Source organism: Telopea speciosissima, chromosome 2 (assembly GCF_018873765.1).
Source record: "Telopea speciosissima isolate NSW1024214 ecotype Mountain lineage chromosome 2, Tspe_v1, whole genome shotgun sequence".
Lineage (NCBI taxonomy): Eukaryota > Viridiplantae > Streptophyta > Magnoliopsida > Proteales > Proteaceae > Telopea > Telopea speciosissima.
In genome coordinates, this window is record NC_057917.1 from 44,905,601 (window position 1) to 44,931,896 (window position 26,296).

At 40.5% G+C, this 26,296-nt stretch overlaps 2 protein-coding genes across 3 annotated transcripts in view; one reads left to right on the forward strand and one right to left on the reverse strand.

The window, feature by feature from the left end:
* Positions 1–434: 434 nt before the first annotated feature.
* The window catches only part of LOC122651850 (probable glutamate carboxypeptidase AMP1), a 51,451-nt gene continuing 25,589 nt past the window's right edge, over positions 435–26,296 (forward strand). For both annotated transcript variants that reach the window (XM_043845406.1, XM_043845407.1), the window contains exon 1: positions 435–1,582. In XM_043845406.1, the coding sequence (XP_043701341.1) occupies positions 641–1,582 (942 nt within the window). In that variant the 5' untranslated portion in view covers positions 435–640. The remainder of the gene's footprint in view (positions 1,583–26,296) is intronic.
* LOC122652896 (inorganic pyrophosphatase 2-like) lies at positions 5,012–5,849 on the reverse strand. Its single transcript, XM_043846781.1, has 3 exons — positions 5,622–5,849; positions 5,293–5,414; positions 5,012–5,171 (listed from the first exon to the last, which is right to left on the reverse strand). Exons 1-3 carry the CDS (start codon positions 5,640–5,642, stop codon positions 5,012–5,014), a joined length of 303 nt encoding a protein of 100 aa, XP_043702716.1. The 5' UTR covers positions 5,643–5,849.

The following is a 26,296-nucleotide window of genomic DNA, read 5'->3' on the forward strand; positions in this document are numbered from 1 at the left end:
GTCGTCAGATGATGCACCACTCGCCGAGTAGGCTATGGCTGCATGTCGGCACGCGTGGGCAATGTGGCGTTGGATTGTTTGGCACATATGGGGCCCCTTCTAATGGCATGTATGTGCATGCGCTCAACTTTAGTAGTGGCTGTGATCCAACCCCTAGTCTGGACGACCCAGTCAATAGCATTTGCGATAAGATCAATTTCCATTCCTTGGTCGTGGATTCATTATATCCATGCCTTGTGTTTATTATGCTCTCTATCTTTTTTATGTATTTCATTTTTCTTGTTTGGCGTTGGGCGCTCACGAATAAATAGTCCTCTTCCTAGTTTCTACCTACCCAAAAAATAAAAAAACAAAAAAAAAAAAGCCTTAAAACCTGTAACTGTCATTTTTGCCCATAGGCGCAAGCACAAGACTACTCTCAATCTCTCAGTCTCCCAAGCTCAGAAAACTCGACTCTCCCGAAGCTCAGCTGCAGTCCACCACTCAGTACTCACCGGGAAGGGAAATTCCGCTCAATACCGCTCACTCTTTCAGTCTGACCGAAAACCCCACTTCCTTGTCTGTTTCTTATTTTCTCTCTCTCTCTCTCTCTCTCTAGATAATATACTTCGAAGGAGGAGAAGAAACGGCTCTCAATCAAATGTCTCTGAACAGTTATAAACCCACCGCCATTTTCTTAAGTAAGCTGTCTACTCGTTCATGGAGCATGGTTCTTGCCGTCTTTCTATGCATTATAGGGCTCTACGCATTAAACCATTCACACTCAAAGAAACCCATTCGAGGTGTCCTAAATGACAGTCGATTTCAACAAATTTTCCTCGATTCCTCCTCCAATTACACCCTCTCCTCCTACCTCCGCGCCCTCACTCTTCACCCACACCTCGCTGGTACTCAAGCATCCCTTCAAACGAAGCAGTACGTGGAAACCCATTTCAAGGACTGTGGTCTTCAGACCCACACATCAGAGTTCGAAGCACTACTGTCATACCCTGTGCACTGCTCACTCTCAGTGCATTACAGGAACGGCTCGTCGAAGGATCTCCAGTTGACCGAGCCTGGTCAGGCGGGTCGCGTTGTGATGCCATACCATGCCTACTCACCATCCGGATCGGCCTTTGCGAAGGCTGTCTTCGTGAACTACGGGAGGGATGAGGATTATGTTGCTGTGGCGGCGCTGGGAGTGAACGTTAGCGAGTGCGTTGTGATTGCGAGGCGTGGGGAGATGTCCAGGGGAATAGTGGTGGAGAAAGCAGCGGAGAAAGGTGCGGTGGCGGTGCTATTGTACACCGAAGGGGACTTGTTTGGTGGGGTGGAAAGAGGGACTGTGATGACTGGGTTAGGAGATCCTCTGACACCTGGTTGGGCGAGTGTTAACGGTGGCGAGAAGCTTGGCTTGGAGGAGAGAGAGGTGACGGAGAGGTTTCCCAGGATTCCTTCGATGCCCATCTCTGCAGAGAACGCCGAGATGATTCTGAGGTCGCTTGAAGGACCAAGGTTTCCCTATGAGTGGAGGAAGGATTTACAGCGATCCAAAGTCGGCCGGGTTGGTCCCGGTCCGACTTTTCTCAACTTCACTTACCAGGTTGGTCTCCCTCCTTGTTTTTAGCTATTTTTACTCACAGGATGCGTATATTAGTGAAATTCCATCGAGAGATGCTAAATTGTGCTATATTCCCCCATCGATCACCCTAGCGCACGTTAGTAGCACCCACCCTGGATGGCGGGCCAACGGAGCGGATCCTCTGTGGCCCTCTTTGTTGTGCTGCAGAGGTACCGCTGACGGGCTGGCCATGGGGTCAACATCGTAGGCTGATTTTCTTGTCCCATTAAGTATTTAAGCCCATTCGTTTAAACCTGTGAACTCTGAACCGACGCAGTGACTCAATGTTTCTGTATTTATTGGTAATTTCTCCGTAATTTCTACATTGTCTTTTTTTTTTTTCTGGTTGAATCTCTACATTGTCTTCAAACATTGATGAATGGGAAGTCAATGACTTTGGGGTAATTTCTGCATGTTATAATGTACATGTTTAGATACTGACTCGATTAGTGAAATAGTCTCTCTCTTAAAAACACAAAAAAAAAGATTTTTTCTACTGACCCACAAAGAAATTATTTTGTTGTGGATGAGCATGATATTGAGTAATTGTCTATACTTAAAAAATCGTAGTTATTGATACAGGCCAAAGTCAATATTTTATATTGCTGACTTAATAGCTGTTTAATTTTAACTTAAGGGAAAAGGTTCGGCACACCGCCGATATACCGCAAGCTAGCGGCCGTTGTGTCTATCTCTCTTCCTCTCCTTGGATGACTCTCCTGACCTCTTGTATGATGTCCAGTCCATTGCCCCCATTGGTGCTGCCCCACTAGCTTACTGCACGCTGGCCGGGTGCCTATCCCTCTCCCCTTAACTTATATATAACATTTTCTCTGACTACTTCGGTAGAGTTTGCATTGCTCATCCTATTTTTTATGATTTTTCTTCTTCCACCCCCCTTTCCCTTTTTTGCTAGGTAATTTAAAATTGTCATACACTACAATGTCTTCATAATATGTTGAACGTGTATGGGAGGCTGCACGTTGAATACTTAATTTGGTAAATTAAGTTTAGCTTATTAGTGGTAAGCAAGCTTAAAGGGAAGTAATTGTCAAGCTCTTAGATTGGTTTAAATAATTCAGAACTTGAAGTTGATTCAAGTATTAATAATTCAGTACTTCAAATAGAATCATTTTGATTAAAATGAAAAAGAATTGTATCGGAAACTCCCAATATTGCATACCTGTCCAACAATTTTAGTAAGATTTTATGTTAACATTAATAGCATTTGTTAGAGATTGAAGATCTGAATAGACAATCCATAATTATTCTCTGTAGATGAGGATGATTTAATAGTAATTCTCGATCAGCTGGACATCTTGTTGGTGGACGCATGTCTTCGGGGTGAACTCATCACGTTTCGTATCATGTTTGGAAGCTTTTAATGTCAAAATCCTGATGTGTCCTGTATCTGAGACATAGCTTTCATTAAAATGTTGGGTTCTTTCTCAGATGTCCTACGTTACACCTTTGATTTGATATGGCTTCTTCTCTATCTTAGTCTTTTCTTTTTATAATGATTTTTGGTGCAACTGATATATGGCTAGTGTACTGACCATGCACATTTTTTTTTTGGGGTGGAATGCTGACCATGTAATTGAATCTGGCACATTACTTAGATTAGTTCTCTCCCCCACCATAAAAAAAAAAGGGTGTGACATGTTAGTTTGCTGTATCCATAATCAATGTATGTAGGAATGGGGAAAATATGTCTATGCATGTATATCATTAAGTTTTAAATATACATACATCAAGTAAATGAATAATTTGAAAAATATGGAGTAGTCTGGAAAAAATACATGAATGGTCTGGTTATGGAATAAAATACATGAGTTACCTGTATCTTTGAAAAGTAAACAATGTGGCACATACTTTTTCAAAAATATTGCATGAAGGGATGTTGTTCATGAATGGCATGAAAATTTACTATGTCTATACCTTCTTTTGCATTTTTCTTTATCCTTGGCAGGGGACTGCTGCTTCTCCTTTGGTTTCTGATACTGTTCTACTTTTATCTCTCCCTTCTCTGATGGATTCTTATCATTCCCAATAGGGAGGGTAAAGACTATGTGTTTTAGACTTTTAGTATATTTAGTGATGAGGAACCTCTTTTTTTTCTTCTCAAAAATACCATGGTGACTGGGTGGAAATAACTACAATTCAATCATAAGAATATGGGAAATTATCAGCGCCACCCCCTGACGTTTGCATATATTTGTTTCCCCCAAATTTCTTCGGTCTGGAGACCTTTGTTGGATGAGGAAACTATTCCATAAAGTGAATTGAATCAAAGAGTGGGTTCTACCAGTGCCTTGGTAATCCCAGGACTTTTCAAAATGCATAGATTGCAATGCCAAGAAGAAGAAGAAGATGAAATCAAATTACTTACTTCATAGAACACATTTGTTGAAGTCATTACAACTCTGCCAAATCTGAAACTGATGAGGCTTACAACTTGGTATTTACACTACCACTACTCTACGACCAAATTGCGAACAACATAGAAACAAATTTGTTGAAATCTTCACAACTCTCCCAGCCATGAATTGTTGAAGCTTGCAACTTGATGATAATGGATGTCTTTTGAAGCAAGTCAAAAGACATGTTGATGGGTGGAAATCTACATTACACTACTCCAAAGATAAAATACTTGTTTGATTTGATTTGTGGATCCCTTCCTTTGTTTTGAATTTTTCCTTTTATAGGCATCCTCAGGTGGTTTCTGTAGTTACCAAGTAGTTTCATAACTACCCACTTCTTTGAGAGGTAGTTTCACAACTACCCACTTCTTTGAGAGCTTGTTGTAACCACCTTGTTGACCGTTCGCCGGTCATTGACTGTTCGTCAGTCGTTGACTGTTTCTGACCGAACTGACCATTTTCGGTCATTGACCGTTTTTCTGATCGTTTTTGGTCATTGACCGTTTTCGGTCTAACTGCTTCTGACTGTTTTCAGTCACTGACCGTTTTCCGATCACTTACTAACAAGTCAGTCTTGACATAAATAGATTTCGGTCTATTTGTCTATTGACCGAAAATAGGGTGTAAACAATGCCCCCCTGCAACCACTGTGGACGATGCTATAAAGTCCATATGTGGTTGCATAAGACTCTCGTTTTTGGTCATTGACCGTTTCTAACCTTTTTCAATCATTGATCGTTTTCAGTCTGACTGCTTCTGACTGTTTCCAGTCACTGACCGTTTTCCGGTCACTTACTAACAAATCAGTCTTGACATAAATAGATTTCGGTCTATTTGTCTATTGACTGAAATAGACCGAAAATAGGGTGTAAACAGTATTTTAAAGCACACCCACTAACTACCATAATGTCAACCGTTACCCATTTTTGAACGGTGTTTACCTCTGAAATTCCTTTGACCAAAATACCCTTTACACTAAGACATAAAAAATCTAACCTAAATCATGGAAAGGGCAGATCCTAAGCCTCCCTTCTTCATCGACAAAACCTGGGTTCGTGTTAATCTCAGAGAAGTAATCCATCAGCCCATGATGTTTCAGGATTATCTCGATGAAGAATCGATTTGTATCGCTCAGAATCCTCAATTCACACCTGAAATTTGAAACAAGCCTGTTAAGGCAGATCGAATATATTCTTTCCAATGTTGCAGACATAGTAATTCCTTTTACCTGGAAAAAAAGGCATAAAAATTCTTCTAGAAAAGAAAACTTACCCAAGAGCGTAGGCTGATTTAATGGCTGTTATGATCCGGGGATGCAATGGAGCCCGTTTCAAACAGTCCTCAGTCTGCTCGATTGTAATCCCTTGAGAGTGAAGCTCCCTCATCATCCTATCCTGCAAATTTCAGCAGCCCAATAAGCAATTAAGTCCATTGAAATGCAGTGAACAAGAACAATATCAAAAGGGTTGGAAAAAGGCTTCAAAACAGAAAAATCCAGAGAAAATAGTGAAAACCCAAAAACCAGAAAAACTTAAAAAAAAGGTGGAGAGAGAGAGAAAGTGGGGAAAGGGTAGAGAGATATAAGGAAAGCTGAAACAAACCATGAGAGAGTTCCAAGGCATTGTAGGCAAAAGCTCATTGAACAACTGGGTAAAACCCAAATTGTCGACCACCCAATTATCGCTATCGCAGTCGATAATCGTCTTGTCAAAATCGAAAACTACCACAATTCCAGCTATTGTTGAAGACAGGAAACTGGTTACAGGAAGAATTCCAAACGTATTATCTCGTATTCAAATTAGTAATACAAGATCTTATGGAATTGGAGATTGAAGATACAGGTATTTATAATGGGAGGGATGAGAGGCAGAGACATCAAGTAGGAGGGAAAAAGAGAAGGTTTCAAAGTTTTATTCCAACGGAATATTACCCAAGCAGTTATGCTTTGAAGTGAATCTCTTTAGCATTTCCTCCCTTTCTCCTGATTTTCTGTGCCATTAATTCAATTCATGGTTGAAGTTTGGATTTCGATCACCATCAGGTTCACCATTACTGCGTACATCTCTTTCAGTTACCACAGTCCACAAGGTCATGCACTTCACAATGTTGCAGGTGTGAACGTGGATGGGTCGAGCAGGTGCTTGGGTCGTCGGTTTCAGATGATTGCAGGTGTGAGTCTGGGGTGAACAGCAGGTTGCAGTAGATGTTCTCCAAGGTCGTCGGCTGAGTGTGAGGAAGAAGAAGGGTTTGTGGTTGTTTTAATTGAAAGGGTAGATTAGGTACTTTGCCCACTAAGAAGAGCAAACTTATCTTTTAAAAAAAATAAGCTGCTGACATCACCACTTAACAACTCTTAACTAACGGTAGGGGGTCTGTGTGTAATTAGTTTGGTAAAGCAGGGGAGGCAGTTGGTATTATGGTAGTTAGTGGGTGTGCTTTAAAATATAGGCAAATGTCAGGGGGTGGCACTGATAATTTCCCTAAGAATATAGATGATGATGATAATGATACCACTATCATTAATTCATTGTCATTGACATACACATCTTCTTTCCCAGTATTATGCCAAATGGTAATTAATGTAAGATTAGGTTGCTAGTCCCAAAAGCCCACAAAAATTCAAAATTAGAACAAACTCAGAATTAGAAAGTTAGGGTTTCAAGCCAAACCAGCAAAGTGATGGTCACCAAACTTGGATCGAGTGTAGTGATAGGTAAGGGAAATCTTTGCTCCAAATTTCATCCAATTGTGATGGTTGGATCTTGAGTTATGGGTGAAACACCAAAATAGAAGGTTATGGAAAATCTCCAAAACAGTGCTGAACTTGGGCTCCAATAGTAATCGAGCGTTGGTCTTGATGGTGGAAGATTTTGCTGCAAATATGAAACAATTCTGATGGACAGAGGTGGAGTTATGGGATGGGAATGAAATTTGAAGGCTTGGTGTTATGGAGCAGTCCAGCCAAAAGAATGGTCTGCAACAGGGATCGAGTGGGATGATTGGTTTTGTGATTTGGCACTCGAAGTCTCAACAGGTTCTGGTGGATGGATGTGGAATTATGAGACTCAGATGTTGCAGCATCTGAACCTTGTTTATTACTTGAATCTGATCTTCAAGAGATCCTCACAGCACTTGTAAATTGTAATAACTTCGAATGGCAGCAACAATAAAGGGGATCGAACAGGGTAGGGAGAATAGGAAGATAAAGAGAAGAAAATAGAGAAGATAGGAGAAAGAGGGTAGGGAGAATAGGAAGATAAAGAGAAGAAAATAGAGAAGATAGGAGAAAGAGGGTAGGGTGAATGACTCTCTCAGCCTGGGTCTCTCACCCACAGCTATCCCAGCTGTTGAAACAAGGAGGTCCTCCCATAATTCGTTGGCAAGCTTGGCCAGCAATTTTCTATTCAAAATTGTGTTCCTTCCTTACAATAAGAGGCTATTAATAACTTAGGCAAGCTTACAATAAAAATAGAAACTAATCTAAAATAGAAAGTAAGGAAAATAGAACTACTAAATCCTAACTAAAATAGGAGATACTAAAAATTAGAAGCTACTAAGGCTTTATAATCCAGCCTTCTAAAACAAAACAAGGAAGGTCACTAAAATAGAAACTAAGGAAATTAGCAACTAAGCAGTTGGGGAAGGGACTGGTCAAAGACCAGATCTTCTGTAAAAATCATGGCCAACAAAGGCCCCTTCTAGAAGTCCAGCTGGCTGGCTCGAGCTGGTCTCCTTGGCTGGTTCGAACTGGTCCAAGCTGGGCTGACTCGAACCACCTTGGTTCTTCTTCGTTCTCTTCTTCTGGCCAGAATCTGCATCAGCTCTCTCCCTTTTAGAAAAATTCGACCTCGAATTTTGGAAAGAGTGGAACTGTTCTTCATGTTGTGTACATCCGTCTTCAGTCCATAGAAAAATTCAGGCAGTTCTTTGAAGATTTGAATATATAGTCTAGTAGATGTGGCATTTGTTCTTCAATGTACTTTGGTGGAATAATATATTCCACATGTTCAACTTCAACATCTTCAGACGTGTCCATGCGATCATCTACATATATGTCGTCAACCATTCTGATTCAGACTTGGACTCTTCTTGTAAAGGGGCTTCATCTGTTTCACTACTAGCTGTCAAGGACTCCATGTGAGATATTACTAGTAATGGCTTTGCAACATGCTTTCCTTTACTTGTATGCTGTTGGAGGGGTGTACTTTCTTCCTTTACTGGTGGCTTCTCAAGAATAGGCTTCAATAGTTGTTGGCGCTTCGCTTGGGCAGCCTTCAATTTTGCTTTCATGGTCGGTATGTTGAGTAGGTTAAAAATACCAATGGTTTTCCTTTGAAATCAAAGAAACATTGGTTCTTGGTACCTCCCACCAAGACATTGTTGTCATAGATCCATGGCCTTCCTAGCAATACATCAGTCAAGATCATGGGGATTATGTTGCACCACACATCTTCTTTATAGCAGTAAATCTGAAGTGGGACAGAACACCTTTGGTTGACCTCCAAAGTGCTGTTATTGAGTAGCGAACTTTGTAAGGCTGGGGGTGTGGTTCAAGCTTGAGCTGCCCGTCAATGACAAATGCTTGAGAGACCACATTTACACAACTCCCACTGTCGGCAATCACTTGTGCCTTAGACTTTCCACTGTCCATCAGGGTATGAAAGATGGTATGTCTCCTCCAGTCCTCTCCCTTGGATACAGCAAGCAGAATTCTTGAAACAACATGAACTTCGTAAGCATTTTCAGCAAAATCATCCTCTGGTATCATCCAAATCCTCACCCTCAAGGGCAGCATTAACAGCCCATTCACCACTCAACTGTGGGTTACATACAAGCATTCCCGGATTGGATTCAATGGCTGTAATGATAGAGTTGGCCTTGCCATGCTGTGGGCAGAATCTAACAATGGGGCCAAGTCTATGGCAATGGTAACAACGTGTATAAGCCGCATCCATAGGATCCTTACCTTTATCCAGTGTGTGTGGAGCTTGGGTAGGGGCAACACTAGATTGGTTAGGGGGGAAAGTCTTCTTCTCTTCAACAGCTTGCGAATTGAGGAACTATCTTCAATAAAACTTCCACCTCAAGAGCCTTCTCAAAATAGTCGTTAAGCCTTTCAGTGGGCACCACTCCCATCTTGTCGCGAATTTCAGCTTTTAATCCCAATTTTAAAAGGGAAAGAAGGTGGTCATCTTCCTCATCAACTCCGGTACGGGCAATCAAATTATTAAATTTGTCCATTTACTCCTCTACAGACAAGGTGCCTTGGTGAATGGTGTTAAGTTGGTAATGCAATCTTCTATGGAAAGTGAAATATTTCTCCTCCCAAGTAGTAGGTTCATTATGTTGTCGACGTAACTTGTCTTCATAATTTCGCCAGTATTCTCTTGCCGGTCCAATCAGTGTGGTACAGGCCAGCTTTAGTTTACGCTCCTTCGTCAAGGTAAACCAATCAAAATAATCATCAAAAGCACACAGCCAATCATAGAATATAATGGGATCAGATTTCCCATTGTAGTTCTTGAGCTTCAACTTGACCTTATGCTTGTCATCTTGCCGTCTAGCACCAAAACCAGCAGCTTCATCATCATCATGGTGTTGGTTGTGTATAACTCTTTTATATCTTCATTTATAAAGCTAGGCTTGTTGCCAAGGGCTTTACTCAGACTTATGGGATCGACTACCAGGAGACGTTTGCTCTAGTGGCTAAGATGAATACCATCTGTGTTATATTGTCCTGTGCTATTAATCTAGGCTGGGAACTACAACAACTGGATGTGAAGAACGCTTTCCTTCATAGGGATCTCGAGGAGGAAGTGTATATGGACATTAATCCTGGTTTTACATGCTCAAAAACTCAGGGGAAGGTGTGCAAGCTGAAGCGTGCTTTATATGGGCTGAAGCAGTCACCATGTGCCTGGTTTGGGTGTTTTCATAAAGGTATGGTTACTGCAGGCTATTCTCAAAGCAATGTTGACCATACAATGTTTATCAATCGATCAGGTGGAAAGATTGCTCTTTTGATTGTGTACGTTGATGATATTGTTGTTACTGGTGATGACATTGAAGAAATTCTCGCCTTGGATATTTGGACAAGGAATTCGAGATTAAGGATCTTGGACAGCTTCGTTATTTTCTTGCATTGAAGTTGCCAGGTCCTCTAGTGGCACACTCACCTACCTGTCTCAGCTGAAGTATGTGCTTTGTCTTCTTTAAGAGACTGGAATGTTGGGATGCAAGCCGGCCGATACTCCTATTGATGTTAACTATTATCTGGTTAGCAAGGAAGGTGATCTCGTTGATAATGGATGATACCAGAGATTGGTCGGGCGGTTGATTTACCTTTCTCATACTCGCCATGACATTGCTTATGCCGTTAATTTGGTCAGTCAGTACATGCATGATCCTTACTCCACCCACATGGAAGCAGTGCTGCGCATTCTCCGTTACTTGAAGTCTGCCCCAAGTTGTGGCATCCTCTTTTCTCCTCATGATCTTCTTTGATTTGAGTCTTTAATGGATGCTGATTGGGCAGGTTCCCCTGATGATCCGAGGTCTACTGCAGGTTATGGACCTATGGTACCTTCGTTGGTGGTAATCTCGTCACTTTTAGGAGTAAAAAGTAAGCTGCTGTGGCTTAGTCTAGTGTTGAAACAAAGTTCTGTGCTGAACTTCTATGGCTTTAGGGTCTTCTCATTGATTTGTCTGTTCCCGTTACTTTTCCTATGATGCTTTATTGTGACAGTAAATCTGCCATCATCATTGCTCATAACCCAGTCCAACATGATTGAACGAAACACGTGGAGATTGATCGTCACTTCATCAAAGTGTAGACATTGAATTTTGTCACCCCCTCGGCTATGATGACAATAGGATACAGACAGACATCGGTATCTCTCTCAAGAAGGACTAGTGCCCCTGCACGCAAACCATATTACTCTCATATCCGTAAAAGTGATTTGTATGACCCTTTTACCAAATGCTGAAGGAGGTACTGCTCACTTTCCCCAACCACGGTGGTCCCGCTAGCTAGTTAGCTAGCCATGGGGGCTGTAAGGGGATAGGCTGCCCCCGGCCAGAGGGTATAGGGGGGCGGAGCCCCTCGATAGAAAATTTTATGAAGAGTTGAAAGGGAGAAAAAAACCCTATGAAAACCCATGAAAAACCCATAAAAACTAGAAAAAACCAGAAAAGTCCATTAAAAGCCATTTTTAAGGGACTGGGGTCACTCCTCTACCGCAGTGCTGCAGGGTTTAAACCCTTGCTACGCGGAAAAAGAGCGACGCCGCGTAGAGGGGGGGACCACAGCCTTGCGTCAGCTGGATGACCTCATCTGCGGCGCTGCGGAACCACGTAGGTAAGGTTCACCCCTATAAATAGGATGGACCCCCACCCTCATTTTTGAAGGGAGAGAGCTCCAAGGGACGAGTTCCACTCCATTTTGCTCCCTTTTTGCTCCTTTGTTAGCCTTTTCATTCTTTTTTACCCCCCTTTTGCTAGCTTGAATCATCTTTCCCCATGGGTAGATCCTTCGATTACCCTACCTAAAGGTTGTTTTGGTTCGAAGTCTTGATTTCTTTCAATCCTTGACCCACATTTAACCCATATACAGTCGTTACTCTATTCAAGTCCGTGTAGCGAAAATCCCATATACATCCATTATTTTGCCCGAAGTCTGAGTAGTAAAACCCATCTCACATGGCCCTTACTCTGTCCGACAAGAGAGAGGCAAGTTGATCGTCTGTCTCCACCTGAGCCGTGGGACATCGCATATTTCGTATTTGGTACATCTTTTATTTCTTGACAGATATTTGTCTTTCTTTCTTATTATTTTGGACACAATGTAGATCATTAAAGTAATTTACTTTAGTTTACATAGTAAATGAGTTATTATTATTTCTTTCTTATGTTTGATGCATCATAATCTAACCTTGCATGTTGGTATAAGACGTGTTTTTATGGGAGAATCTTCTAAATTTAGCATATAGTAGAAAGACCGGTTTTACTGGGCCAGATGGGGTGCTAATACCTTTCCACGCTTTTAACCTGACCACTTACCTAGAATCTCTGACTAGACCATATGGCATCACGTAGCCCTTTCCGCTCACCCCGGATGGGGCTACACCCATTGGGTCCTAGGCCCGAATCCTAGGTGGCGACTCCATTTATTTTGATATATGAAGCATGGTCCCAACCTACACCTCAACAATACTCCTTTTGTTGCCAAGGGACCAAGCAAAAACCGATTCCTCTTGATTCGGACCATGGTACCTACACAAAGAAAAACTGGATTCGGGTCTTATCAGTGTGCCTTTTGTTTCTAGCAGTGAACAACTGACTGATATCTTTACTAAAGATCTTAGTGGAAAAATGTTTGATCCTATTGTTTGCAAGTTGGGCATGCGTAATATCTATGCACCAACTTGAGGGGGAGTGTTGTAATATGGGTACAAGGGTAGAATTGTCATATAGGGGTATTTTGGTCTTTGTACTCATTCTAGATTGTTCTCCTTTGTATTATAAATAAAGCTGGCATGTGTCCCATTTGACACTAGTCATTCACCAAACCAACACCGTAGAAGTATCTCTGATAATATTCTTCTTTGTAATGAGATTGTTTGAGGTTTTGATAGGAAAAACCACTCTTCCGCTGCCCTTATAAAGATCGATATCCACAAAGCTTTCGACTCTCTTAGGTGGGATTTCATCTCTAAAGTTATGCTCAAAATGTCTTTCCCCCCCAGTCTTTGTCAATGGGATTCTTTCTTGCATTTCGCCTCCACTGTGGGTGTTCGCCAGGGTTGTCCTCTCTCTCCTTTCATTTTCTCCCTGGCCCTTGAAGTCCTTTCTAGAAGTATCTAATCCAAAACGGACCTGCACCTCATTTTCCCCATCCTGAAATGTAAGGCCATCATTCTATTCCATCTTACCTCTACTGATGATCTTATGATTTTCTCTAAAGCAAATCTTGGCTCTTTAATGTCCATTATGTTTCTTTGCATCAGTTTGAGGATTTATCAGGTCTTCGGATCAATCTCTTTAAATCTCACCTATTCTTAGCCGGGATACTGATGCAGACAAAGCTACTTTCCTTGAGATAGCAGGCTTCTCCATTAGTTGTCTTCCGGTTAAATATTTGGGACTGCCTTTGATCCCAGGTATTGTACCCCCATCCATGCTAGATCTGTTCCGTAAGAGGCTTCAAATTCGGAAAGGCAAGCTCCTATCCTATGCGGGGTGATTAGAATTGACCAAATTTGTTCTTCAATCCTCTTACATATAGTATAGTTGTCACAACGTCTAGGCAACCCTAGGCGTTGGAGAGGGTCCAAAATCAAGGCTACACCAACTAGGTGTCCAAGGCACCCGCCTAGGCAACCAAGGCGCCTGTACCATAGTTCGAGAACTTGCAAGATCTCGACCGAGATCTCGGTTTTCCAAGGGGTCGAGATGAGATGGCATACGAATTGAAAAAGTGTAACAACTCGAGCGAGATCACGGCGAGATCTCGAGAATCTCGACCCAAACTCCTTTATATGAGTGCCAAATCTCGAGATCTTGGTGGGAAATCTTGGTATACAGACACTTATTTATGCCAGAAACCACGACAGACACTTATTTATGCCTAACATTACTTAAGATATTATTCATAAATAAGCAAATACCCCCCTCTTTGAATCCAATAAAAATAGTTAAAAAATAAAATTCCAAAAGGGAAAGAAGTCAATCCCCAGTTCAAGAACAAAAACTGGATTTTCGGCGGTGGGTGCAATTTTCAACTTTCTAATGGTGGGGTTTTTCTCAAATCTAAAAATTCCATAAGTCTTAATATGGTAAAACATTGCTAAAAACCAAAAGTGCGGTAAAATATTCATTTGTTTTGATGTCCAAAAAAATATTTTCACTCAGAACAATTTTGACAGAATTCGCGCACACTAAATTAAGTTTGACTGGTACATAATTCTTTCAATAGAAATCAGATTTAAGCAATCTTGGACTTGTTTTGAAAGCTTTCCAACAAGTTCAAGATTGCTTAAATCTGATTTATATTGAAGGAATTATGTACTGGTCAAACTTAATTTAGTGTGCGAATTCTGTCAAAATCGCTTTGAATGAAAATAGTTTTTTGGACATCAAAACAAATGAATATTTTACCGCACTTTTGGTTTCTAGCAATTGTTTTACCATATTAAGATTTATGGAATTTTTAGATTTGAGAAAAACCTCAGCATTAGAAAGTTGAAAATTGCACCTATCGCCGAAAATCCAGTTTTTTTCTTGAACTAGGGGGTTGACTTTTTTTTTCCTTTAAGAAATTTGATTTTTAACTATTTTTATTGCATTCAAATAGGAGGGTATTTGCTTATTTATGACTAATGTCTTAAGTAAATGAAATACAAATACAAAAGCATTTACTTCATTGATATTAGGCATAACTAAGTGTTTGTCCTGTGTCTGTCCTGGTTTCCCACTAAGTGAAACACCTATTTGGACTTTGGTTTTGCAAAATCTGATCCATTGTGTTTAAATGGCCTTAAATAGGCTGAGTACCAAGTTTCAGACCAAAACTAGGTCTAAACCCGACCGAAACCAGGTTTTGAGTTGAAAAAACAAAAATGCACCAACTCAACCGAGATCTTAGTTTTTCCCAGGATGAGTTGGGGTCGAGTTCCAAGTTTTAGTACCTTGGCCGCCTGGACTCCTAGGCAGCGCCTTGAAAACTATGACATATATTGGTCAGTTGTTTTTGGGCTGCCACAAGCTACAATCAGGGCTCTAGAGTCTCTCATGTGTGCTTTCCTTTGGAAAGGAGCTGAATCGTCCAAATTTCTTCATCCAATTAGTTGGAATGCTGTTTGCCTCCCTAAGGATGAGGGAGGTCTTGAATTGATCAAATCTGTTCTTCAATCCTCCTACATATATTGGTCAGTGTCATTGGGCTGCCACAAGCTACAATCAGGGCTTTGGAGGCTCTCATGTGTGCTTTCCTTTGAAAAGAATCTTAATCATCCAAATTTCTTCATCCAATTAGTTGGAACGCTTTTTGCCTCCCCAAGGATGAGGGAGGTCTTGGATTGAGAGGGATTAAAGAGGCTAATTCTGCTGGTATTCTCAAACTTGTTCGGAAATTTGTGGCTAAGAAGGATAGTATTTGGGTTAACTGGTTTACTCTGGCTTGCTTCACAAGGATTCTCTTTGGACGGCTTCTTCTTCTTTCGATGCTTCTTGGGTTTGGCATAGGATTTTGAAGCTTTAGGTCCACTGCTCTCGGGGCTATATCCTTCAAGATAGACTACCTCTCTCTGGCTTGATAACTGACATCTTCTGGGTGTTCTCTTATCGGTTGTGGGTGCTGTAGCTATCTACTCTTCGGCATCAGTTGTTTCCATAATCCTTTAAGGTGATTGGGCATCCCCATCTCTCCCCTCCCCTGCATTATCGGTTATTTGGAATGCCTTGCCTCCTCTCCCCTCTGGGCTTCGTGGTAGGGGTGACACGGATGTCTGGCTTCCATCCTCCGATGGTCTCTTCAGCTCTTTCTCTACTTGGGATTTTATTAGAGCTTGTGGGTCCCTCTCATTGGCGAAAGATTGTTTGGTTTAAGGGTCACATCCCCAGCCATAGCTTCACTGTCTGGAGGGCCCTAATAACTGCCTTCCAACGCAGTCCTTCCTCATTCATCACCAGATCCCCATCTCTCCTTGTGTTTATGTTGAAGTGGTGGTGTTGAAGATGCTAACCACCTTTTCTTTGCATACCCCTTCGCTTCTATTGTTTGGAAGAGAATCTTGGGGAAATACTGGGCTAGAAATAGAAGAATTCTCCCTCTTGCGAGAGAATGGATTGGGGTGGATATGACTTTTGCTGGGAAATCCATTTGTGTTGTCGTTGGCAAGCTTGCCTTCGGTGATGGAGCATCTCCGTAGATGGCCCTCCAACTCTCGATTCTTTGATAAGATTTGGAAGTCCATCTCTTTTGATGTTAGCTCCAAGCTCTTCTTGTTACCTTCCCATCATGTGATCGACTCCCCAAGGAACATGGTTATTGTTGTCTCCTGGGGTTTGTCTATCTTTATCAGTCTTGGGGTTAAAGTAGCCAGTTGGTACCACCATTAGAAAGGGGAGGTTTAGTTAATATTTCTTCCCTTTTAAGAGCCCAATTAATTATTTATGAAGTTAGGGGGGGTGGAATCCTATTAATTTACTTCTTTCTGTTTTTGGGAAAGGAAATCAGGCTAATTTTTTTCCCCATAAAAGTTATATGCTTTTGTTACAAAATTTCATGAATAATGGATATGGTCACTTTAGATTATCTACGTAACTGCAGCCTAATTAAATTGTCCTTTTTTTTTTTTTGAACAGCGAAGAAAAGAAGTAATGCTACTGCATCAAATGCCCTGTACAACAACAACAACTCAGCCTTATCCCAACTAAATGGGGTTGGCTACATGGATCCTTGCCCTCCAATCAGCTCTTTTCAAGGTCATACTTGATACAAGGCCTAAACTATGCATGTCTTTCCTCACCACTTCTCCTTAGGTCATTTTAGGTCTGCCCCTGGCTCTTTTAGTTCCTTCAATCTGATTTAAATCTCTCTTCCGTACTAGAGTATCCAAAGGCCTCCGTTGAACATGGCCATGCCACCTCAAACGACTTTCTCGTAGCTTATCATGTATTGGAGCTACTCCTAAACCATTTTTAATATGATCATTCCTTACTTTATCCTCCTAGTTTTGCCACTCATCCATCTCAACATCCTCATCTTTGCTACACTGAGTTTGTCTATACGATGCTTCTTAACTGTCCAACATTCCGCACCATACATCATTGTTGGTTGTGTGATTGTCCTATAAAATTTTCCGTTTTAATTTTAAAGGAATATGCTGATCACACAACACTCCGAACGCACCTTTCCATTGCACTTCATCCATCCTATTTTAATTCTCTGTGAAACATCATCCTCTATATCACCTTCTTTATTTATGATTGAGCCATGATACCTAAAATAATCACTTTGTGGAATCTTCCTCTCATCAATTCTCACTACCTCATTATCCGTCCTAGTGTAACCAAAGTTATACACCACATACTCCATCTTCGTTCTACTTATCTTAAATCCTTTTGATTCCGAGGTTGATCTCCATAACTCTAACTTTGTGTTAATCCCTGCTTTTGTCTCATCCACCAAAACAATATCATCAGCAAAAAGCATACAGCAAGGAACCTCATCTTTAATGTCTCTGGTTAAATCATCTATGATAAGCATAAACAAATAAGGACTTAAAGCTGATCCTTGATGTAACCCAATTGTAATTGGGAATTTACTACCTTGGCCGCCCACAGTTCTTACACTTGTCACCATACCATCATACATATCTTTAATGATGTCCACATATTTACTTGAAGCACTTCTCTTCTCTAGTACTTGCCAGATTAACTCTCTAGGGACTCTGTCATACGCCTTTTATAGGTCATTAAAGACCATATGGAGATCCTTCTTGCAATCTCTAAATCTTTCCATAAGTCTCCTAATTAGGTAAATAGCTTCCGTCGTGGATCTTCTTGGCATAAAACCAAGTTGGTTCTCTGTAATAGTAGTTATTTGTTTTGGTCTCAAATGGGTTTCAATAACCCTCTCCCATAATAGTCATTAAATGCTCTGTAAAAAAAGAGCGTACCTAGTGCATGAGGCTCCCGCCACTACGGGGTCTGGGGAGGGTCATAATGTATGCAACCTTACCCCTGCTTTCGTAGAGAGACTGTTTCCAGACTCGAACCCGTGACCATTTGGTCACAATGGAGCAACCTTACCATTGCACCAAGGCCCGCCCTCTCATCAAATATTCTGTGAACTAAGTATAAAAAATGTGTCTGTATACAGTCATCTACAGAACACAAACGCATCATAAGAAAAGATGCTAACGATAATAATAATGATAATGATGATTGAAGTGCATTGAAGTTATGCTAACAAGCTTGATTGCCAATTGTATCCGACTCAGCCTTGTCAATTCATGGAATTCCCTTGTAGCACAGGCCCAATGTATCAAATATGAGTCAATATTAGTGAGGATACAATGTCCTACCCTGGCCGTACTCTAAAATGGTCCTTGGTTTCTTCCTCCCACACACTCCAGAGAGTGGCGTTGTTAAGCTCACGAGCCTTGTCTGAAGTTCTCTGTGACCTAGCCATTTGAAGAGGTTAACTCCCCTTTTGACAGCAGGACAGATCATAGGCCAGAAACTGCATGATTGTATTCCAGGCGCCGGAGGTGCCCTTATGCACCAGGAACTAGTGACCAAATGATTTTCTTTTTTGGCCTTGGCTATATTTGCACATGGCATGAGCTCCTATTTCAAGTCTTTAGGCTCTATCATTGAAAAACAAATAGACCCAGAAAGTATTGTTGAACCTCATCAGTCATCTCACAACCAAAAGAGGTGGTATGCACTCTCCTTATCCTTGACAATTGACATGGATAATAACAATTGCAAATTGGATGCCTCTTTTCTTCAGTTGTTCTCGTTATTGTTTTTTCTTAAAAGGAAAGAACGCACACAAACACAAATTTTCTAGGGAGGGCAGCTGAAAACCACTCCTTGGATCTGGCCTTATGTTCTGTTATGCTAGCACAAAGCATTCATGATATAACTACAGTCAAGGTACTTGAAATACCAGCTGTCCAAACTGTTGGGCCCCAAGGATGGTTCAAAAGCATGATTTGGAAGCTGTTGAAGGAGGATGAAATATTGACCAGTTCTCTGACCAGCAGGTGGTTTCTAAACTGTGGGTACCATATGTCTGTCTTGTTCAATAGTCCAAGCATTGATCCTCATAAGTTTCCTTATCATTGGCCACTCTGTGTAAGTTGGGCATAAATTGCATAATATATATTTTTTTGGATAGATAATAAATCGCATAACTTGAAGTCATTAAACCATTCATCTTTCCAGGATTTCCTAGACCATTCTATTCTATATTTTTTGTGCTGAGTTGGCCATAATCTTATTATACTACGTCATCATATCTTTTCATATGCTAACACCATTTGATGAGTTCCATCTTTTTTATTCCAGCTGGCATCAACCAGTCCATAGAAGTAATCATTTCCTTATAGAATCAGCTTTGCTGCTAAACTGCAATAACCATTTGGCCAAAAGGATGACATGCTCCATAATCTTTACACATCTAATTCCCACCATCCCAATTTCTTAGATCTACAAATCTGTGGCTGACAGATGGAATTATATTTCATTTTCTTCTCCTTGATTGCCCCCTATCCCACAAGAAATTACTAATCAATTACTCCTTTCTTCTTGAGACTGAATGATACAGATTCATGGCTGAATTGGCTTGACCAGTCTGGTCATGTAGAAAGTGTACTGGGCCTGAATTGGGATCTCGGTATAGTAGGATATTTTAGGATTTTATTAGTTTATATTTTTGAGATTCTTTGTAAATTTTAATTATGGATTTTTAGATTGTATTAGATAATTAGGAGGTAGAGTTAGATTTTACTTCTATTTTAGTTTTAGACTACAATTGGGAAACTTTGAATTTCTTTTTTTATAAATATGCTTGTAACCCAATGCATTGAACAGATTTGAAGAATGAAATTGAATTTGTGAGTGCCTGCGTGGTCTGTGTTGTGCAACCTTCCCCTCTCTCTCTCTCTCTCTCTCTCTCTCTTCTCTCTCGCATCTCTTCTTCTTCTTCCTCTTCCCTGCGATATCCTCTCCGCTTCTCCTTTCCTGTTATTCAATATCGTTCCTTCCCTTCCTATTTCTTCTTCCTTCGTCTCTTTATTCCAAGGATTTAAGTATCGGTATCGGGTATCGTATCGGTTAGGCGATTTTAAGAGACGTATCGTATCGTATTGGAGATACGTATCGATCGGTGCAGAAACGCATGAAAATGATCAAAATACACATGAAAATACACTTTTGGACACAAAAAACAATATAAACAAGCAATTTGTGTCATATATCATGCATATATACTAAGAATTGTGAACAATCAATAACCAGACAAGTGCGGCACTTTGAAATTGTTATAAAAGATTAAAAGATGAAATTCCTTACATGTAGAGTCACTCTATTGCCATGAAGAATGTCGGGGTGGATCTAAGTCATGTCTGTAAGGGTCTTCAACAATAGGAGCGACTAGGATGATGTTGTGTACTGTCCGAACATAAGCACATTACTGAGCCCAGTCAAAATACTGATGGTAGTGACTAGTGACTCTCCCACTCATAGTAGAATCGTGTGTACTGCTCTGGAGTGGCTAATGTCACGAAAGCACTAGGTTGTGCTTGTGCTTGATTCTCTCCGTATCCATAACTTCCATATCCTACAGAAGCCCCATGTCCATAGCCTGAAGAAGAACTTGATACATAATGCCCATGGCCTGATGAAGCACCAGCATAATCAGAACTAATGCTAAGTGACTCCATGCCACTCATAAGCGCATTACTATCATATGGATTGTGGGAGCGCTTGGCAGACTTGCCCTTATGCGGCTTCCGCGAGTAAGTCTTATAGCCAGCAGGCCCAGGACCATGATCCATATCTTGGGTAGTATGTGTGTATCCTGCCTCACATGTGAACTGAACCCCAACACGATGTTGTGAAGCCTTATGGCCACCACTACTACCTCCAGCACCATGGCCACCACCACCACCACCACCACCATCGTCGTCTTCATCCTCATCATCAACATGTTGTTGAGTTCCTCCATACGGATGACCTGACCTCGTCCTCCTAACTAAACCTTCTTCAGAGCTACTTTCATTTTCTTCAACATTAGGACAAGGATCTTGTGATGGTGGCTGTGTTGCATCCTCATCCATCTGTTGAATGATGCTCTCTATCACTGGATCAGGTTTGGTTGTCTGGTGATCCTCACTTAATTGATCCATCACCAATACCTTATCGGTACCCTCTATCCATGCTCTAACTGGATCTTCATTGTCAAGTAGGTGGTTGATGTCGATTGGGTTGACATCTACATCATCTCCTTCTCTTTCCAGCTCTAAATATTTAACCTTCAGCTTCATGTTGTAATGGACATACACTAGCTTCTCCAACTTTGAATAACTGAGACGATTCTGGGGTTTGGTGTGTATCAACCCAAATGTACTCCAGTTACGTTCACAGCCACTAGAGGAGGCCGTCAGGGATAACACTCGAATTGCAATTCGGGTTAAGTGTGGAGCACTAGTACCCCCATAATTGAGCCACCAATCAGCTGCACAATAATAAATGAAATATTAAAAGACAAAACCTTAAAACAAATTTTAAATGATATAATAAATTAGGTAAACCTAACTTACCTGGGCGTTGTGTGCTCCTAGCATGGATAGCCATTCTATCAGCAAAACCACGAGTGGCCTCCCGAAAATACTTAGCCTAGAGAGGTATTAAAAAAATTAAAATATTAGTTCCACTTCCACCAATCACTCTATTCTTGGTTTCAATCATTTATGCAACTAATTTAGCTCTAACCTCATCCATGGCAAGTGTGGCCTTCGCTACATCTGGCTCCATTCTGTTTACAACATTCCTTAGGGCACGTAATAGATCCGGTCTACATCCTATTTCATTGGAGTATTGGATATCCGGATTCAAATAATATGCTGCACATGGTTTGTAATGGATGGTTAGAAACCTAGAAATTCTAATAATAAATAAATAAATAGTAACTTACTAACTACTAAGTGTTTAAAATGAAACCAAAGTCATATACTTATAAGATTACCTGCCCAATGAACATCTTAAACCAACATATTTTTCCATCGATCGGATATAATCTTCAAATACTTCTTGTTTGATGTTGGGTTATTCTCTTGTATTTTTCTCTTCACACATCCCATGGCCTCTACCATCTTACCCATGGTTTGCTCTTTATCCCCATCAACTTCTCGAAGCAGACAAAAGAGTGGCATCATAACATGATAAAGTCGGCCCATCGCAGCCCAAAACTTTGAGGAGGTGACAAGATCTTGAACAAATCTCCTAATTTCAGACCTTGCATAATTGCTAGTCAACCACTCAGTAGAGGTGAACATCTTTAGCAGCCCATGCTTTTGGGAAATGAGACTATCAATTGCAATGTAATTTGTTGCAAATCTTGTTCTTGCAGGCCTCACTAAATCCCCTTGTGTGTAACTCCTCATCAATGCCAAAACCCAAATATGGTTGTAAATAAAGTTGGTGATTTTCCTTGCATTACCAACCAACTTTTGGACCTTGGGCAATTCTCCTATGTCCTTGAACATCAAATCTATGCAATGAGCTGCACATGGTGTCCAAAATAGATGTTGCCTCTTTAACATAAGCAACTGACCAGCCTTCTTGAAATTTGCTGCATTGTCAGTTACTACTTGGACAACATTTTCTTCTCCTATGTCCTCTACAACTTCATCCATTAACTTGTACAAGTAATTGGAATCTTTGATTTCACTAGATGCATTGACCGACTTGTGGAAGATCGTCTTTCCATCACAGTAGATAAGAAAATTGATGATGGATAATCTTGTTGGTCCACTCCATCCATCACACATGATGGTCACTCCATATAGTGGCCACTTCTCCTTGAACCTCTCCACATACTCATGCACCTCTTGGACAATATCATCCAAGTAAGGCCCAGCAATCTCATAAGGTGTGGGTGGCTTAACATTTTTCCCACACCGCTGAATCTCCTTTACCATGGCCTTGAAGTGGGGATCTTTGGCCTTATGTGGTGGAATCATAGAACTGTGGAACCATCTGGAGATTGCTCTGCCTATTCTTTTACTAAGTGTTTTGGGTTGAAAGCTTTCTTCAATCCTCTGTTGGCCAGCATCCCTTGGTCTATAGACATTAGGATCCATGTCTCTGATATCTGGGCTCTTCTTTCTCTAACCCTTACCACTTTTTGTAAACCGGTCAAACATCCCCTTCACACTGGTTGCTCTACTAAGGCCAATAGGCTGCTTACCCTTACTTAGAGATGGATGACAAGAGGAGCTAACACCAATATCTACAGGGCCCTGGCTGGGTCGAGCTGATTGACTTCTAATCAATTGCTCAGCTCTCCATTGTTGCTCTTTTGTTTCATGTCTTGATTGTTTCATCGCCCATGCCAACTCTAGGTCCTCCTCTGCTTCCATATCTGATCCTTCATAATCTTCAAAATCTTCTATCAAATATTCCACCAATGCATCATCATCATCATGTGCTTGCTTGGATTTGTTTTTGGAATCTCTAAGGTGTTTTTGCATTGCCCTGCTTAACTCTACAGGGCACTTTGTACACTTGGCAACATTTCCATATCCTCCTGCCATGTGCTCTTTTTGCCGAGTTACCCCACCTCCAAGATGTTGGGTGTCACAGAAGTTGCACTGTGTATGCAATCTATTATTGTTTATCTTGGTACAATAAGACCACCCAATGTCTTGTTGTCGCGGCATCGTCCTAAATACCAAACAAAAGTAGATAACTATATAAGATATATATTAAACAATATTCCAATCCACACATCAATAATTTATTATTTATACAAGTATAGACAGACATTATGATGCATGTCATGCATTGCATCATTTTCATGTATTTACTACCTAGCAAAGTTGCCCTAAACAAATATTTAAACATTTTTATATTTTCTACAACTAGTTACACATTATTTAATTTTTTAAATAATGAAAAAAAATGACATAATGTACTACATATATGAATCTAAGTCTTTGATTCTATTTCAGCCAATTATACATTTTATCAAACTATAATGAAAGAGTATAGATGGAAAAATCAGATTTTTTACATTTTTTGAAGTATTTTATAAATTCAGAAAATACCCAAAAAATAAAAAAAAAATACAGATTTTAGGGTAAATGTATACTCTTCTTGGGATGTCATACATCTATACATAATGTACTCCATATATTATAAACATTACCATTTGTTTTAAAGTTAAGAAGAAAAAAAAAAAATCATTTTAAAGAAGGAATTTTCGGTTTTGGGTAAAAATGGCCAAAGAAACATGGATTTGAAACCAAATTTTTGTAAATGCATACAAAGAATGCAATTTCTATGTTAGTTTAACATATTCTCTTTGATTCATACCAAAAAAACATACCAAAAATCAAAGATTAAAGCAAAAGATTCAAGTTTTTTTCAAAAAACTTACCTAACCCTTCAAGAACAGCTTTTGAATTCAAATGTGGGCTGTTAGATCCACCAAATGATGTGATTTCAGCTCCTCTAAGTTCGTTTTTGGCAAAGAATTGAAAGCCCTCAAGAAATCTTACCCAAAATGCAAGTTTAAATGTGTTTTTGGAAGGGTTTCTCAAAGCTGGGAAGAGCTTTTTTCTGCCAGGACTGCTAGAAATTGAGTTTCAGGTGACAAGAATGAAATGGCCATGTGTTTTTTAAGTTAACGATACGTATCGAGTCGTCTCGATATGTATCGCTATGTATCGGTCGATACATATCGATACATATCGAGACAACTCGATACGTCTCGATACGTATCGTTTTTAAAAATATAATAAAATAAAAATTTTTAGAACTCTCCTCTGTATCGATACATATCGATCGTATCATATCGTCTCGGTACGTCTCGGTCAATACGTCTCGATACAGTCGAGACATTAACATTTAAAAAAAAAAAAGATACGTCTCGACCTATATCGTAATGATCTCGACCGATACCGAGACGATACGATACGCTCCGAGACTTAATTCCTTGCTTTATTCCCCTTTTTCTCCCCTCCCCATTGTCATATTATGCTACCTATTTTCTTGCACCTTTGTTACTCTTTGAACTGAAATCTTTGACCTACTGAACCTTCATAACAGTCCCGAATTATCTGAGATTTTGGGTGTGAATCTCTTCACTGTAGGCTACTAAAATCTCAAGATCTTGTTTCCTAATACCCATCTTAACGAGAGTTGAAATCAGAACTCAGATACTGTTCTCGTCTATACCGCAAAACCAAGTTGTAGGTCCTTTGATCAATGTTCTCACTTGTTGTTCCTGGTCGTTCCCAACGGGAATTGATAGGGCCTTGTGTGGCGACTTTTCGCCTGAATTTTCAGGCCCAATCGAGAACAATCGAAGGAGTTATCTCCTTTGTGAGTTGTTGTTTTTCTGCCTCCTGCTTCAGTTGGGGTTTAAGACAACCCCACCCCTCCCCATGATATATCAGCCTTAACCATCATTCCCTTATTGCCCCTCCCATCTTTTCTTAGTCCTCTTGGTTTCCAACTTTACCCTTGGTTAATAATTATAAGGAAGAGGGTTGGGCATGCCGCCAGCTTTCAGTAAGCTAGCAGCATACGCCAATCACAAGGCTGGACACAGGAGGGCAAGGGGGTCTTTTTCCAAAGAGGGAGGAGAGCGGGTTACACATGCTGGGCACCCAGGTGCGTGCCCAGCCTTTTCCCTAATTATATATCCCTTTGTGTCCACTAGTCTTTGTTCTATCAAGTGATCCTCTCCTATTTGGTTAATTAGGGCCCTGCCACTCCCCCTTTGAAAACTCCAATACATTTACAGAACTGCCATTACTTATCATATTTGTGTTATCTAACACTTGGGTGGGCCCATACAGAACCCAAACAGGATATCCGAACCCCGGGATCACATCAATGAAGCCACATCCAATAATATGGAAAGAAGTAGCACTGATATGCTGCTAAGGCTGGTAATACTGATTGTGCTCTGTGAGAGATCATCCGTCAGTAATTTGACCAGAAATTATGACCTATGAACTATTACTTGTAATTACTACTAGTCGTGATTTAACTAAAATGAAAAGACAAGGAGAGTAAGTACTTTTTCTCTTTCCACTTGGAGCTTCTGTGATCTATCTTCATTGCTACCAGGATGGTCTTTTCCTGTGTAACAGTAACACAGACAAATGAGTTGGTGTCAGTTGGATCTGGGATGTTGCACATGCTAAAGAACGTGACAGTTGACACTTGGATGTGTCCATATGCATGCATTCATGTTTAATATGGCTATGGGTTAATTTTGTACTTGTCAGTGTCATTACTGTATTATGAAGCAAAATTCAGAAAGTTTTGGTCATTTTTTGATTGATTTATGGCTAGAAAAGGGTATGAAAATTCAGCAAAGGCATTGGTGAAGTTTGAAGTGGGCAAAAAATAAGAAAACTTGCTCCTCAAATGTTTAGCCATCAAGTGGTTACTTTATTTTAAAACTACCGATATGATGCTGTTAGGCCCTGGTATACCCAGACTATCTGTTATTCTTATCCAATTCAAA